General features: G+C 43.5%; 1 protein-coding gene across 2 annotated transcripts in view; it reads right to left on the bottom strand.

The window, feature by feature from the left end:
• SATB2 (SATB homeobox 2) overlaps positions 1–15,449 on the bottom strand; it is a 136,151-nt gene that overhangs the window by 32,899 nt on the left and 87,803 nt on the right. For both annotated transcript variants that reach the window (XM_069860669.1, XM_069860670.1), the window contains exons 8-9: positions 8,639–8,851; positions 3,955–4,110 (exon numbers count right to left, since the gene is read on the bottom strand). In XM_069860669.1, coding sequence (XP_069716770.1) covers positions 3,955–4,110; positions 8,639–8,851 — 369 coding nt within the window. The remainder of the gene's footprint in view (positions 1–3,954; positions 4,111–8,638; positions 8,852–15,449) is intronic.

Here is a 15,449-nt window from a genome sequence, read left to right as displayed (position 1 = left end):
TCCCTTGAGGAAGAATTTCAGTTTCAAGGGTTTACATTTTGTTTTCACTGGACTGCCCTGTCCGGGATAGACTCCCAGATGTGTGTGCCCTACTTCCCCAGCCCGAAAAAGGAGCGTCTCTTGCCCTGGGAGAACTGTGGGAAGTTCAGTCTCTGTGTTCACACAAACTTTGCCCGCCTTCAGACTGTTAAAAGGGCTCCAGCCAGCTCTGCCCACTATTTATTTTTATAGGAACTGTTTATTATGAACAGAACTATATCCCTAAACTCATTTCACACAGACTGAATAAAAAACGTCTGCCGAGCACAGCACAGCCTCTGCTAGGACTCTCACTAGCAGAGGTCAAAGGGGCGACGCTGCTGCACAGTGTTACAGAAGTGCTGGCACATGGTGATGGGGGAAATGGTTTTCTTGAAGCAGCACAGAGGACCTGTTGTAGAACTGGATCTATAATCAACAGTCCAAATCTGAAGTAACCCAAGATCAAAGTTTCTGTCTGTCCCCTTGCCCAGCTCTGGAAACACACAGGCCATCTGAACCTCTCTGAAATGGCACACCAGAAACCCATCTCTTTGTGAATCAGATATAACCAGGAGGGCCCAAAGTGCAAATTGGAAATAAAAACGTGGTCTTCCAGCCACAGTCAGAAGCACTCCCAACATGATACTGCAGGCCCCAGGTCCAGCCATTTAAAGGACAAAGGGCACTAGCAAGTGGCATGCCCAGAGAAGCGTGCTGTCCAGTGGGTACACCTCTAACAGCTGGCCACTAAAACAGGATGACAGCTTTGGAGGCTGTGTTTGGAGGGCACTGAGCCCCTCAAGTCCTGCAGCGTTCCAAAGTACAAAAGGATGCAAAGCACTTCACAAACAAGACTATAAATGTCGAGATAGAAGTTGCAAGGAATAAAATTCATATTGCATATTAAGGTCAATAAGTGATGAATAAGTCAATGTCTAAAATAAATGGCTTGAGATCTTTAGGAAGGTGGATTCCCTTCAGGAAGTCTCACCAAACTACCTTGGTACCTCGGTGAGGCCCTGTTCCTTTCATTTATGTTGACTTGTGAGCTTCGTGATTTGTAACCTTTGTTTCTTGCAGCCGCCCTTCCCTTTAGTTGCTGAACTGAGACACTGACGTGACTTAAGAATAAAGAGGGCTACTTGTTAAATTAGAGGTCAATTAACTCCACCAGTAGATGATGCCACCTGCAATAACTGTTCTCAGTGGGTACCACTCTTCCTGTACGAAGACAGAAGATGAAATGAGGCCTCCACTGGCTCTTGATGCTCTCTGGGGTACATGACATACAGCCCTGTGTATAAAATGTCTAAACAGCCCTGTCGGAGATTCACTGGCTGCTAAAACTGTGAAGATCTCACAGCACTGTGGATTGCTGTTGACAGAACAGCAGTGCCCAACATAACACATGCCTTGTTAGCAAACTGGAAGCCTCTCAGTAGTCTGGGGTGAGGGAATAATAGAGAAAGCCAATGCAACACAAGCCAGGCCTGTGGAGAACAGCAAGTGAATGAACCGTGGCTGAGAGTCCAAGCAAACCCTCAAACTAGCTCTTTCTTCTCCTGTTTCAAAATCTCCCTTCTGCAAACACAGCAATTTTCAATGAGCGCTTCCCACCATGCAACTCAGCTGCTGAAATCAACAGTGTCTTCACCAGGAATGCCCACAACTGGCTCAAATGGTCTGCACAAAGCAGTGAGAAAGCCCCACTACTCATTGTTAGACAGGCTAGACCTAAGGCAACATGCCAACCATCCCAACATACCAGAGGCTCTCTCCTAACCAAGCAACTAAGCCCTTCCTTTCGGCACTTCCCTTGGCCACAGGGCACCCCAGTCAGCAGCGCGGCACCACGGGCACATCAAGCTAGGCTTGGGGCAAGCATGCAGGTGGGCTTTGGGGCAGGAGAAGGCCCCATATCACTATGGTTCTTGGCTATGGCTTCTCTCTCTCTGCCTTCCAGTGCCCCCATAAACCACTTTCATGCTCCAGCAGAGCGCTATGACATCTCAGCATGGCGAATGCTGGGTCATCCCAGGGAGCCAGTATTTCTTTGGCAGGGCTGTGAAACAAAAGAAACATCAGCCTCAGAATTCTTTATTCACTGCTGCTGAAGAAACAAAACCTTTATGTGCAGTAACTTTCCTTTAAACAATAACATTTGTGGATCCCGTTCTTAACCTTTGCGCCTGGTTTTCAAAAACTGCCCTGTTCTTTTTTCACGTGAAAAACTATGGAGGTTATTTTTGTTTTGGTGCTGGTGTACAATGCTGCCAGAGAAGCACACTCAAGCTGGCACACACCAAAGCTAGTGAGCCACCCAAATTATTGTTGGGTGGTTCAATTCCTCTTTATTTCAAGAAGCCTCTGGGTATAATGACAGGAAGCTTGCAGGCAGTTTTAAGCCAAACCTCGGAGAGGCTGGCACTCAGTCTGTGTTAAACACTCCTTATTAAAAGCTGTCCAGTCTGGATTCTGGGTGTAACTTTGATATCTGCATGGAGTAAAGAATAAGGGGCACGTTTGCAAAATCAATTGTGCAGTTTTTATATTTACTGCACGTTTACCACATATGTCATTTATTACACAGTGGAAAACCGTTAAATGCACAGTAGTTGTGCCAAGTGGCATTATGCTTTTAACAGCTTTATTCGTTTAACAGCTCCAGTTCTCATTATATTTTGCCATGTGGTACATGAGATTTTTATGCATTTAACAGTTTAAGAGGGTTCCATGGTATTTTCCTTTTATGTATTTCATACTGTGCCTAGGATTTTGTTGAGGGGTAGAGGGGTTGTGGACTGTAACTCCTCTACCCTGACAAGAGAAAGCAAAAGGAAAAGAAAATTAATTATTAAATGAAAAAGGAAAAATTAATCAGACCTCCATGTGTCGGGGCACAAATACCTGTTACAAGGACAAGGCTCTACCATGTGCTTTGATAGCCTTTGATGCTTTGTTTATATGCCTTTTGACCCCTTATTTTACGTCTGCTTTAATAACTACATTGTTGTTTCCCTGCACAGCGGAAAAGAAAGTGTGTTTTGCAGAGTGAGTGTATCTAGATACTTCTTTCCCACTCTCTCATTGTCACAGACACATTTGTGCATTTTTGTGTGCATACTGATGCCCTCTCCTAGCACAACCGAGTAATTTCATCCAGGATCAAAAGCAGCCCCTTTCACTGAAGAAACAATTCCTTCTAACAGTCTCTGATCCACTTGCTGCCCTTCCTACAGAAATTTCTGTCCGTCCTCCTTTCTACAAAATCCCTTCTGGTGCATTATATTTTTTTAAAGAGTTGGATGAAATTTTTAAATTAATGGATTCTCTTCAAGAATTTCACCCCGACCTAGGTTTGCCCACATGTATTTTTTACACCCAAGGTGGAAATTAATCCAGGAAAACTCACTGCAGTGCCCTCTCATGCCTTTTCATAAAAATGATTGGATCTGATGTGAATTATTCACATGGCAATACTGTATGCAGCATACAACATGCAAAAAAAGGAAACACCTGCCTAATATGTGGTTTCCCATTGCCTTCCCCCAGTTAAGCACCTAAGAAAATTGTTTTTTCACCTGCCAAATGAGAAAGACACCATGATTTTGAAAGGTCCTTGTCCCACTAGCAAAGGTGTGAGTTATATACCACAAGCAGGAAAAGACATGTATGTTTATATAAAAGGGGACAAAAGGTTTGGCGGTGAGCTGATCCTTTCCTCAGCCTATTTCAAATGGGAAAGGAAACAACTTAAGCAGGCAAAAGCCAAAGTATGTCAGGTTCTCCAGAGATGAAGATTGTTCTTATTGTAGGAACAGACATATTTTTATCAGTGGGAGGAGGAGGCGGGTCTAGTTCCAACCCCAGAGTTTGCTTTAAAAACAGAAACCCAGAAAGCCCCACAATAACAAAACCCCCTCTACCACTCACCTGACTTTTATTGGCAGCCACTTTGGCAAACAGAGCTTGAGATACCTTGGCCCTTTTCATCTCCTGTTGGATCTCGTCATAAATGGCAGCTGTGATGTTGACGTTGGCGCCATCCGCCTTAATGGGGAGGTCTGTTGTTGGTGTCGAGGTTTTGGCCTACCAAGAGACCATGAAAATAATAATTAAAAAAGTGCTGCTTTCAGCCCAGCCATCTGTGCAGAAATTATCAAAGGATTTCAGTCAGCTGATGCCAAACTGCATTAGCTACAGAGGGACACTTCCTGTCCATTATTCTAATCAGGTTAATTGTGATTGGAAATAATTGCAGTGCATTCCTATAGGACATTCAAGGCCCTGTCAACTCTCCCCCTCTCCCTCTCCCAGCATGTTTATTGAGCAGCTCAACAACAGGATAGGTAGCTGGGGCACTTGGCGGCAGGCAGTTGCTGAAGTTGGCTTTGCCAGCTCACTACTGCAGCAGAGGCACCAGCCTCTACCTTCTCCCCCCTCTCTAAAAGTGGCCTACACCTTGGAGGAAGAGCCAATTCTCCCAGAAAAAATGAGTAAATGGGTAGAGGTCTCTAAATAATAAATTATTACTCAATTTAATGCACTCCCTCAAGTCTCCCTCATCCTTTATTAAAACTATACGTATGTCATTTGAGTATGTATGGTTTCCCAGCCTTATCATCATTATGCTAGCCAGACAGTCACCTAATTTCACCTAGGAAATCAGTGGAAATGAAAAAAAAAAAATCATTTCATAAAGCTGGGCTTTGGCATGCCTTTGATGTGCTGCCCTCATTCTCCTAGACTCATACTGAGATTTTGTGTATTCCGCTGCACTCCTTTTAATTGAATGATTTCCCATCAGCTTCTGTGACAAATGAAGGACAATAACAGACGCTGCCAGTACTTTCCCCAGGCTGGACTACCCCTACAAGACTTCTATCAATACAGTTCAGCAGGCTGTTACACAACTTTTATTTTAAAGCCCCTCGGCCGTGGCAGCCCCCAGAACACTCTGGCAGGCGAGGGAGGGAGGGCGGCGTGATGCTCACTGAGCACTCCCGGCACCAGCAGCCCCTTGGAGAGACAGATCTCATTTGCTTTCCACAGCTCAAAGAGAAAAGATACCAGGGCTGATCACTGTACCCCTTACACCTTTTAAAGGAAATATGTAGGTTACCAATATAAAGTCTCTGTTTTCTCTTGAGATGCAAGGCTGTCAGGAAATAAAGCAACCAAGGTGGTGAAGCTGACACATCTGATAGATCCAAACCTCCCATAAACCCTGGTGACTTTCAGATATTTGGCTCAATTATAAACCTTTTCAGCTGGCTCCTGTATTTGTGCCAGAGTTGAAGCCTGTTAGAGTACATCTATTGTTAATTTTTAACTAGGCTGACGTGCCCAAATGCCTATTTGTTAATGGGAAGGTTAACTAGGCAGACCCAAACCTTCTTAACGTCTCCTTCTGGTTTGCTGTACTCCACATCTTCCTCTCCTTAATGTCTTTTTTTGTACCAAAGGCCACATTAATAACAGAGCCAAACTCCAATCAAGACAACAACCTAGACTAATCCAGATTCTTCCTACTGCTTCCACATAAAGCTTTTACCTTCTCCCTTTCTTACCCACTAAACTCAGGAGGCACTTTTCTGAGCCGGTTCCCTGCCTGTCATAGGCAGGACCCACACAGAAAGGCACTAAGATGTTCCTGACAGGAGGAACAACAGAGACACTGCACTCTGAAATTCGGTGTTCACAGGTAGATGAGGGTTGGGGCAATCATAGGAAACATAAGAAAACAACAAAGAAATCATGGGAAGGAAGAGGACTCAGGACCCATTTCATGGAGCTTAAAAAACACCTTCCCAGTCAATGGAGCCTTTGACTAGCTCAGCAGCCAAGGTTACCACAGCCTCAAAGGCCGCAGGGAAAGCCTGAAATCCTGGGAAGAACAAAATTAGCATGTATAAGATTTAAAATACAGCTCCATCCTCCATAGGTCTCCTATGCTGCTGGCTCCATACAAGTCAGAAAAAAGCCTGCCTTACCCACCCTGCAAGCTGGGCCATTCTTTATTTAATCACTGAAACATGTAAGGCAGGGACCAAACCAAAATACCACAGTCACTGAAAATTAAGTATGTTATGCTACAGGCCTAGATTCAAAACTAATTTTTATATTAAGAAGGAGTTTGCCACTATTGAAACAGTCCCTTGCAAACAGTGGGGAAAAAAGCAAAAGAAGGTTCACAACCACGATGCCAGATCACTGAAACCCAGGCATTACTGACCATCTTTCACGTGCACACAGTAACCTCTAACAGCTCAGAGAGTCTTCCCCACAGCACGTTTGCCGGATCAAGCTGCGGTTGTCACCTTGGGGCAGGTCCTGAGCTGGGGAAACCCTATGAGGGGAGCAAGGGGCTGGCGCAGAGCTAGGGAGAGACTAGCCAGGTTACTCTGCATGGCTTTACACCTGCCGGCATGACTACCCCAGCACCAGCACTTCCAAAGGTGTCTACCAGTGCTCTCCTCCTACCCAGCGCACTCAAGCATCATTCCCAGAAGTATTGCCACAGGAGATCGGTATCTATGGAAACCACGTTTCCAAATGCCATTCCATCAACTTCTCCAGCACTCAAACATAAATCCTGAAAAGATGGGGCATCTCCTACTGCTGTTGCCCCAAAGCACCCTGTTTCAGGGTAGGTTGCATACCTGCCAAGGGAGGTGTTGCTGCCAGGAATTACTGAGCTGCACATGAGGACGGCATTTGTCTCATCAGAACTAATACCAGGCATATGGGGAAGCGCAGTAGCTGTGCTGCCTGCCCAGGAGCTGGGAAGCAGCCTCATTTGCAGAGGTGTCTAAATTGTCAAAACAGCACCTGTGCTGACTGGTGCTGGCCCTCTGAGGGCTGAGGAAATGTTATCCGGTGGGCACCACGCAAGCACTGGGTACACAAACCATTGTGTGTTGCTTTTGCTGATTAAAAAACTCGTAATATTTTACTGGATTCTTCTCAGACAAAATAAAGCAAGAATGGGCTTCTCTATACTTCTAGAGCATGGTTTTCTAGCAACACTTAGCTCTTACTAAGACAGGTAAAATTTCCATTTTAAATGACACTCTTGCTGTGGCTAGAACATGGATAAATGTCATATTTCAACAAGAGGAACGAGATGCGGCAATGGACCCAATTTTTATTCTCACTGGATTGCACCTAACCTCCCCATTTCCTTCTGTTATTTGATTTTAGTTGTGAAAACTATTGCAATAAATGTAAGTAAGAATAAGCTAATAAGTATAAATGCAGAAAGGGGATACCCTACTTACACATTAAAATAGTTCCCTTCACAATTTTGTTTTCACTTAAAGGTAGAAGGTAACTAAAAAAGATAAGACTTATACAATGATTTTCTCATACAATAAAAACTCAGCGTCAAATTTGAGTTGGCAGGATATACTTGCTTTCAGTGAAAACAGTTCTTTACATCATGCATCGTGGTGAAGTGCACCCAAAGGTCAGGGTTAAACTGAACAAGCTCAACAGTTTCTACAAAATCAAAATACCTTCCTTAAGGATGATCAGTTCACCTTGTAAAACTACCATCCCCCTCCTCCCACCACCCCCCAAGCTCACTTATTTTTAGCAGCTGTGGCCACAGAATTCAGTATGAGAAGTACTCAGCAATACTATTATAAGCACAGCTAACACAGCCCGAGACTTTGTGGACTACAGGACTGTGAAAGCACCGAAGCAGGAGGGTTGTACAGGCCCATTTGCTAAAGATCAAGAGAAGTGCTAGAACTGACCTGTCACGTCTTTAGAGCTAGAAATTTCAAACTCAAGTCAGGCAATGTCATGACAGGGGTTAATCATCACCTCTGTGCACACACACTCGGTTTTTCAGACTGTACGTCTGGGACTGCAGGCAGTCTGACAAAAGGGGGGATGACTATCACAGTGTAGAATGTGGATGTTCTTTCCTAGTGCACAGGAACAACCTGCCCGGGGAAGTGGGTGGCAACAGCACACTAATGAACACGTGCAGTTAAGTCGATGAGATGACAGCTGGTTTGGAGCTGCAAAGCATCATCTTGCTTCCTAGCATCCTCCCATCTCTGCTTCCTGTACTTCAAATAATTACTTGTGTAAATCTTTAACTCAGGGACTGTGATTACATATGCAGAGTACAGAACGCACTTATTTCTAGCAATGCCTATCTATTGCACTGTTGACCTCTGTTCATTACGCATTTTTTATTGCAACATATATGAACCTCCCCGCAAGCCCAGGAATTTCCTCTGTGTTCTGCTGAATGTAAAGAACTCAGATAAAATTTATGTACACTATCTTTCCATAGTATATTCCGTAATAGCCATTTAGAGGATATCTATCAACAGCCTGTATGTAATGCCCACACACACTCTTTCAGGCACCAACATTGCATACTTTTTTGCATTTATGGCATTGAATAAAGCAAGAATAATCCATCACAATCACTTTTTGAAATCCACTAAACATCTCTTAAAAGCCACACCAAAACCTTACAAAAGGATTTCCACAACTCATCTGGGTGAGAGAAGCAACAGAGAGGGGAAGGGCAGAGAGGGACTCCTTCCCCAGGCTAATCCACAAAGCAAACAGGTAACAAGGGTTCACAACTTACCTGGGGGGTTCTGGAGGAGCTCGGGCTGCTGGCAGCTGAAGACACCATGCTTACGTTGGGGTTCATACTTCTCTCTCTCTCGTCCTGATAGATACGATCCCGCTCCGAGTCAGGCAAGTTGAGGAAATTCTGCATTGCCCTTAAGTTTACCAGCAGGGACTGGGAGGCTGTCCTAGGGTCTTCTTCTTTACGCAGGATCTCTGACAACAAGCCCTGGTTCAAAAAATGAAAAGCCCAGTCATGTGTTGGGTTTTTTTGGGTTGTTTTTTTAATTTGTTTAACGAAACCAGCTGGGTTGCAATGCTAAGAACCTACACCAGAATCTCACAGGCTCTCCCAGAGGAGATATTTTGTAGGAAAGTGTTTGTCTTCTGGGGGCTGGGGTTTATTTTGGGACTGTCCTATTCTGGCACTATAATAAGCTGCTGAGTATGGAGATGCTGAATAGAAAGGTAGGTGCATTGGGTGGAAGAAATTGCAGTTACTACCAGGTGTACGCTGCAAATATTTTAGGAGCTGTTAGATCTCTCTCTCTCTCTCTCTCTCAGCTTCCACTTGAAGCTGGGAATACTTGGCAATCCTGTTCATCTTTGACAAATCTGCCAGGGTTGGTAAATTTAGTTTCGACATTTAAAGGGTGCAGGAGGTTTATAAAGAAAAATGTTTGGCTGGTTTTGGATGTTACAGTCCTTTCATTTTGGTTTGGACAGTCATTTCTGAGAGGAGGAAAACAGAGCAATAATAAAGCCTTAGAATCTAGCTTTTGGGATTTAACCCGTTCTTTCACGCCTCATTTTAAAATATCACAGGCTTCACATTGCAACCATGAATGAACAGTATAGTCATCTAGTTTTTACAAAAGCCATTATTCCAGAAGATAACCAGCACAGAAATTCAACAAAAAAAAAAAGAGGGGAGGGAAGGGTGAGAGAGTTGGAGAGATAAAAATGTCATTAAAAGAGGCTTAAATCTAATGATAGTATTAAATTTATGCATAACTGTACACACTCAACAGTTTCACCAATTCTCTGGAAGTTAAGGGCACAACACACAAGCCTGGATCAGGGCCTACAGAAATTATCGGGGCACAGCGCATGCCACCAGCCTCCCTGAGGCACCTCCTCCATCCGACACTTCACAAGTGGGTATTGCACTCCAAAAAGCAGTAACAGCAGTCTCCTGACCTACAGATGTTTAAATGCACTGGCGTGCAAAGAAGCAGAGAGGGATCATTCCTGCCCATTGAGACTACTTACAACACACCGTAAGAAATGATGGTCAGAGGTTCATTATTCTAAAAGGCTGTTCTGCCAGCGTTTCCCTAAACAGTTCAATACCCTTCCTGCTTCTCAGTTTCCATAACCAAGAGGCTCCCCGCACTGCTGCTTCCAAGAATGCTGGCCACAGAAGCCGTGTGAAATCCCAGATGGAGCTTGGAGGGTTCACCTCGACCTGCTGCTGTGAGAGGAGCAACGTTTCGCAACTGCGTGCACAGGGACACCGCGGAGCCTGGACACGAGTTAGCTGTCGCTGCTGGCATGAGCATTTTGCAGTTACTTCACAGCCACGACTGCGGCAAGCTGCCTCACGAGTACAGTTGAGGCTCACTCCTTTCTTGCAAGAAAAATGTCACTAGAAAACAACCACCTAGTCAAAACCCTGTAATATTTAGTCTTAGTTATTTTCTTCCTTACCAGAGAGTCTCCAAAAAGCCTTGCTGAAACACTGCCACTACAGTTGGCCGATAAACCAAATGCCAACATTTTTAGTATATACTGATCTTACTTACCAGATTTCCTGACAAAACCAATGAGCAAATGATGTATCTGATCTGCCTTTATCTGCTACTAAACACTTAGATTAAAACACAACCACGAAAGCTCTACTTCAGCAGTGCTTATGCCAGAAGTGCTCAGACCAAGCTCCACACACAACCTGCAGGTAGGCTGCATATTGCTCCATCTTTCCAGCTTCTCATCTACATAATCATGCTAAAAGATACTCAATTCCATTTTCCTGCAGTTATCAGAGAAGTTACACAGAAGAACCAGAGCCACAGTGGGATCTTCCAGTCAAAAATGGGGCTGGAGAGAGAAGCCAGCTGGTGGAAAAGATCTGCACCACAAAAACGTCTGAAGAAGGTGCGGTGGTGGGCTGGCCCGGAGCTGAGCTCAGGTTTTCTCTGCTCCCTCAACACAACTGCATGCTCATACTTGGCTTCTTCCTCAGGGTTTACCACCCCTCAGAGAAGCTAGGGACATTTTGAAATGCTTTCCAAAGTTTGCCAGGCTCAAAGGCTGAGAAGGATTCACCAAAAAAGGACATTACAGAAGCTTGAGGCTATGACTTGACCAATTCCACAATCGATATATCAAGTCCCCATTATAGTCAGTAGAAAATTCTCCAAATGCAGTAAATAATGAAATACCCGTTCCACATTTTCTCTAAATTCTTAATTTTCTGTGTCTTTTAGAGTATATATAATTTCTTCTTTTAAAAGAAAATATCAACTTCAAAAGTTAATGAGTTTAGGTTGAAAAAAGGCACCCGAAAGCCACTAGTGCTGACTCTAAGACAGCTTTTTCTCCCCCTTATCCTCGCCTGACTAAATTTATGGTCCAATTTCAAAAATGGAGAGCCGAAACATATGTGAAAGCATTCCAGCAATTACTTTTCAGTGCAGTCATTGACTTCCTATGTAAATCAGAGGCTCACAGGTACGAGTGGCTTGGTCATGGCACTAAGAGGTATCACTGCCCAAGATACCAACTCTTGTGCTTGGTGGCTGATTCATCACCAGAAGCAGCTCAGCGTGGGGCAGATACAATGGTTTTGAACACTAGCTCGTGCCTCTTACTTCCACGAGGGTCTCATCTCTGCCACAGGGACGTAACAGCATTTTGCATTATTGCTCAATTACCAGGCTGTACAGGCACTGGGATCCTCACCTCCAGGGAGAGGGACTAGCTCCTGCCCCAGCACCAAGCCTTGCTCCCCCATGCCCCACTCCAGGCCCACAGGTAGAAAGCCTGGTTGCAAAGAGGGTTTTTCTGCTGCTTCTGCAAGTGTTTTGACACCTTAGGAACCAAGTAAGCAGGACAGATAATAAGAAAACTGACTCAGAGGGAAAAGTCTCACGTCCTCCTGCAACTGAAGACAAACAACGCTGGTAAACAACAGTGGCTAGATAGCCGAGAGACAGAGTAGGACAGCAAAATAAAGTGTCTTGAGAGCAATGGCATTTACAATAATATAATTCCGAGCTACTGAAGTACACAGAAACTAACCAGTGAGCAACATTATAAAAAATAAAGTGATATTAAATAATCTGTTCAGCCTTTTTGTCACCTGCAGCAAATTAGGCTTTCAATATGCAAAACATCTTCATTGTAGAAAAACAAATGATCGTGATTTCATTTAACTGTAATTTAATCAGGCATAATGTATTTTTTTAAAGTGACATACACCAGGTGTGTGGTGAGGAAACTGGCCCAGCCAGACAAACCTTACTGTTTCTATTTTTGAGAAAACCCTAAAGCCAGCCAAGGACTGTTTTCATTTCTGCAAATTATGTTTCTGCTGGAGGGGGTGAGGGAGGGAAACCAACAGCATTCGTACATTTGTTATAAAATTCCATTGGCTAAATTAGCTCATTCTGACTTACTTACATCTCTCACATTAAAAAAAAAATATATAAAAAATTGGCAGTTTGCAGAGTAACCAGCTCTGCAAACCTAGAAAAAGACCATCAGGGACTAGAAAGTTTCAAACTGATTTTAAATAGCCAAATGCATCATCTATTCTGAATGCAGCTCTCAGGATACATTTTAGGATGTGTAGCTTGATAATACCTTTGCTTTTCCACTCCTGTGCATCATTTTCAAACCAGCTGCTGAAGAGGCAAGTGATGAAAAGTTTAATGTTCACACAAGCAGTGCTCGCAACCGAGGTGCACGCTCACCCCGAGACAAGGACTCTGTGCAGGAACAGTTTGGTTTACTCTTGGAACTTGCACCGTTTTTAAAATTACATACTGGATCCATAATTGACTAAAAAAATAATACCAGCAGTGGAGAAAGGTGTGCATGTCCAATCAAAATAAAGAAGTCATTGGATCTATTTGAGGTAAGAGTAATTTTGACAATGTTTTTTCAAAGTAGCTGAAATGTAGTCCTTCCAGCCAGCAAAGTCACTATCGTGAGGGTTTACTTTGCACTTATGCTATAAACCCCCTTTTGTGAACTAACCTCTCTTATTTTTATTAACTGCAGGATTTCCAGGACAAACAACCCAAACCCCATGGGCAAGAAATATTTTTTTAAAGCAACTTCTGAAAAATGATGTAGTACAATGTACAGTAAATGTTATTTAAACTGACTCCTGCATCCAAAGAACCAACCGACCAGCCTTCGAGGCCAACACAAAGGCTTGGCCAAACCTCGCTTCAGAAGAGCAAGCAAAGCCTTTCTTGTCTTCTTCCCAAAGGACTTTGGCTCAGGCCTGGAAAGGGTGTAAATGAGATCTCAGTGGGACAGCAGACTGCTACCAGTAACCAAATGCAAGACAGTTTTTCAACAAGAGCTTTTCAAAAGCAATCTGGACAGGTGTGAGGAGGTCATGCTGGAGCGTAGATGTCATGGGGACAGAGGAAGATGAGGGCTATCAGACAGCATGAGACTCTCAAGCACTGGCCAGGACCTCACGCGCATCAGATCCAGTGACTTGGATGAACTCCCCCTTATACAGACCTAAGCAATGAGTCTACATGAGCAAGCACTGAGATTAAGATGGTTCAAAACAATCTTTGGACAATTGAAACACTGGCCAAGGAAAGAACTTAAATAAACTCAACTAATGTGCTAAACCTCAGGTTTTATGTTCTGTATAAAGAGATTATATTTATGAAGGACTGAAAAAGCATAAACACTTTTTTCATACTTTCGGTTTATTTGTGCCTCCCCGTACTTCAGCTATTGCCAAAAGCAACAGAGAAAATGCTGAAATACTAGAAAAATATTGCTCCTGTAGTTCTTAAAGCTCCAGGTACCTTAAGTACTTTTAAGTGACAGACTCAATAGAAAAGCTGTTTTACTTCCCATCAGGAATAAATATGACTGCAAGATCAGATATGCAAGATATGCAGGGATTTATCATAAAGATCAGTGATGTAAACCTGTCCCCTCTTGGCATCCCAGTTCAGCACACAAAGCCTATTTCCATCATGGAAGGCAGCACTCGGGGAACCCCTGGTTCCTACTCATTCCTACACCAAACTCATACCTTCAGCACACAACCACAAGCTTGATTTTGCCAGGCTCTAATGATCATTTATATTTAAAACTGAGTGAAACTTGAACTGAAAGCCCAAGGAGGCAGGCAAGCCCACTGAGTGCTGCAGCAGAAGCATCAACTTCTCAGAATCCTTCAAGAAAATAAAGCGGCTCCACCTCTGGTGCTTATCTCGTGTAAAGGCAGGCTTTTACCAGGACATCTCTTTGTCTCCCAGCACTTACTCCAGGTCCCACCTTCAACATTGTCTTCTGGGCTGAATAAGATACTTTCAACAATTCTAAAAATACTTTGCCTCTAAGTATACAGCACTCGACAAGAACTTCTGTATGCAGTATTTGTAGGCTTCTTAGGGCTCCAGCTTATTTTCAGATGCTCACTGCTTTGTTTTCATTCCCATGCACGTCTTCCCAATTCCACCTAGGATATGAAATGTAAGTGCTGGAATTCTCTTAGAAATGCTTATCCTGGCAATGTGTCCAGTCCAATTTTGCTGAGCAAAATTGCTTTCGATAATCAGTGGAAATTTTTGTGTGGTTAGCCAAACCAAACACCTTCATATCCATCCTGTCACAGTTTCCATTGGGCAAAACTGTGTTTACACCCTGCTCCCTGACCAACTCTTCCATCTCAATGGGCAAAACGTGCAATGCCATGTTCATGTCGGTTCACATGAACCTCAGAATTCAAACAACTTTGACTGGTTTTCCATCGGTGTGAATGGGAGACCAGCTGTCTCCCAGTACCCTTCAGCGTAGCTGAATGCATCACATCAGTCCCTCACTTAAAAGAAATCTCCTGCTCTCTAGATTCACTGCCTAGAGCCAGAGTATAAGCCTCGTTCTTAAACTCATTTAGCTAATGCTAAAACACACTCATCTCAGGAGAGAGCTGCTTAGGCACAAAGCATTTAGAGGCTGATTTGAATAAAACTTATACAGGGTGCAACAATGACAATTTGATTTTTATTATTAAAAATGAAGTGTTTAAATCCTCAAAGAAAATGCCTTTATTGCATTAGTTTAATAAAGTCTCTTTTTTATTATGGTATCTCTTTTTATGAGGGAAGACAAGGTATGCACATGGAGCTGAATGTGGATGCAGGGGGAAGAGGAGGCAGAGAAAGACCAACCACCTGCAGCCACAAAGTGCCACCATTTATATGACACGCATGCCAAACCTTTACACGGAAATATGCCAGAACATGAGCAAGATACACAGCTCGTGCACATTCTATATGTCCGTGTGTTTGCTTCCAAGGCTTAGGACTCCTGTGCATCAGCTGAGCAGGCAGCAGCCGCCTCCTATGAGCATATATTCTGAAAGCCTTACTCACATGTGACTTAAGATCTTTTCATTCAGCCTATTGAATACAATTAAGTTAATTGAAACTGAAATTTTGGGCAGTGCAAACCCCACTGTTGGAACAAATATCCTATGCACCAAAAAATCTGCAATTTATTAAATTAAGCACTTCCCTTACAGACTGCCTTCTTTCCTGTGAGTACAACAGAACACTGCT

The sequence above is a fragment of the Phaenicophaeus curvirostris genome, chromosome 7, assembly GCF_032191515.1.
Source record: "Phaenicophaeus curvirostris isolate KB17595 chromosome 7, BPBGC_Pcur_1.0, whole genome shotgun sequence".
In the NCBI taxonomy this organism is placed as follows: Eukaryota; Metazoa; Chordata; class Aves; order Cuculiformes; family Cuculidae; genus Phaenicophaeus; species Phaenicophaeus curvirostris.
The sequence above is the reverse complement of the archived record's forward strand: the minus strand, read 5'-3'. Positions and strand labels throughout refer to the sequence as shown.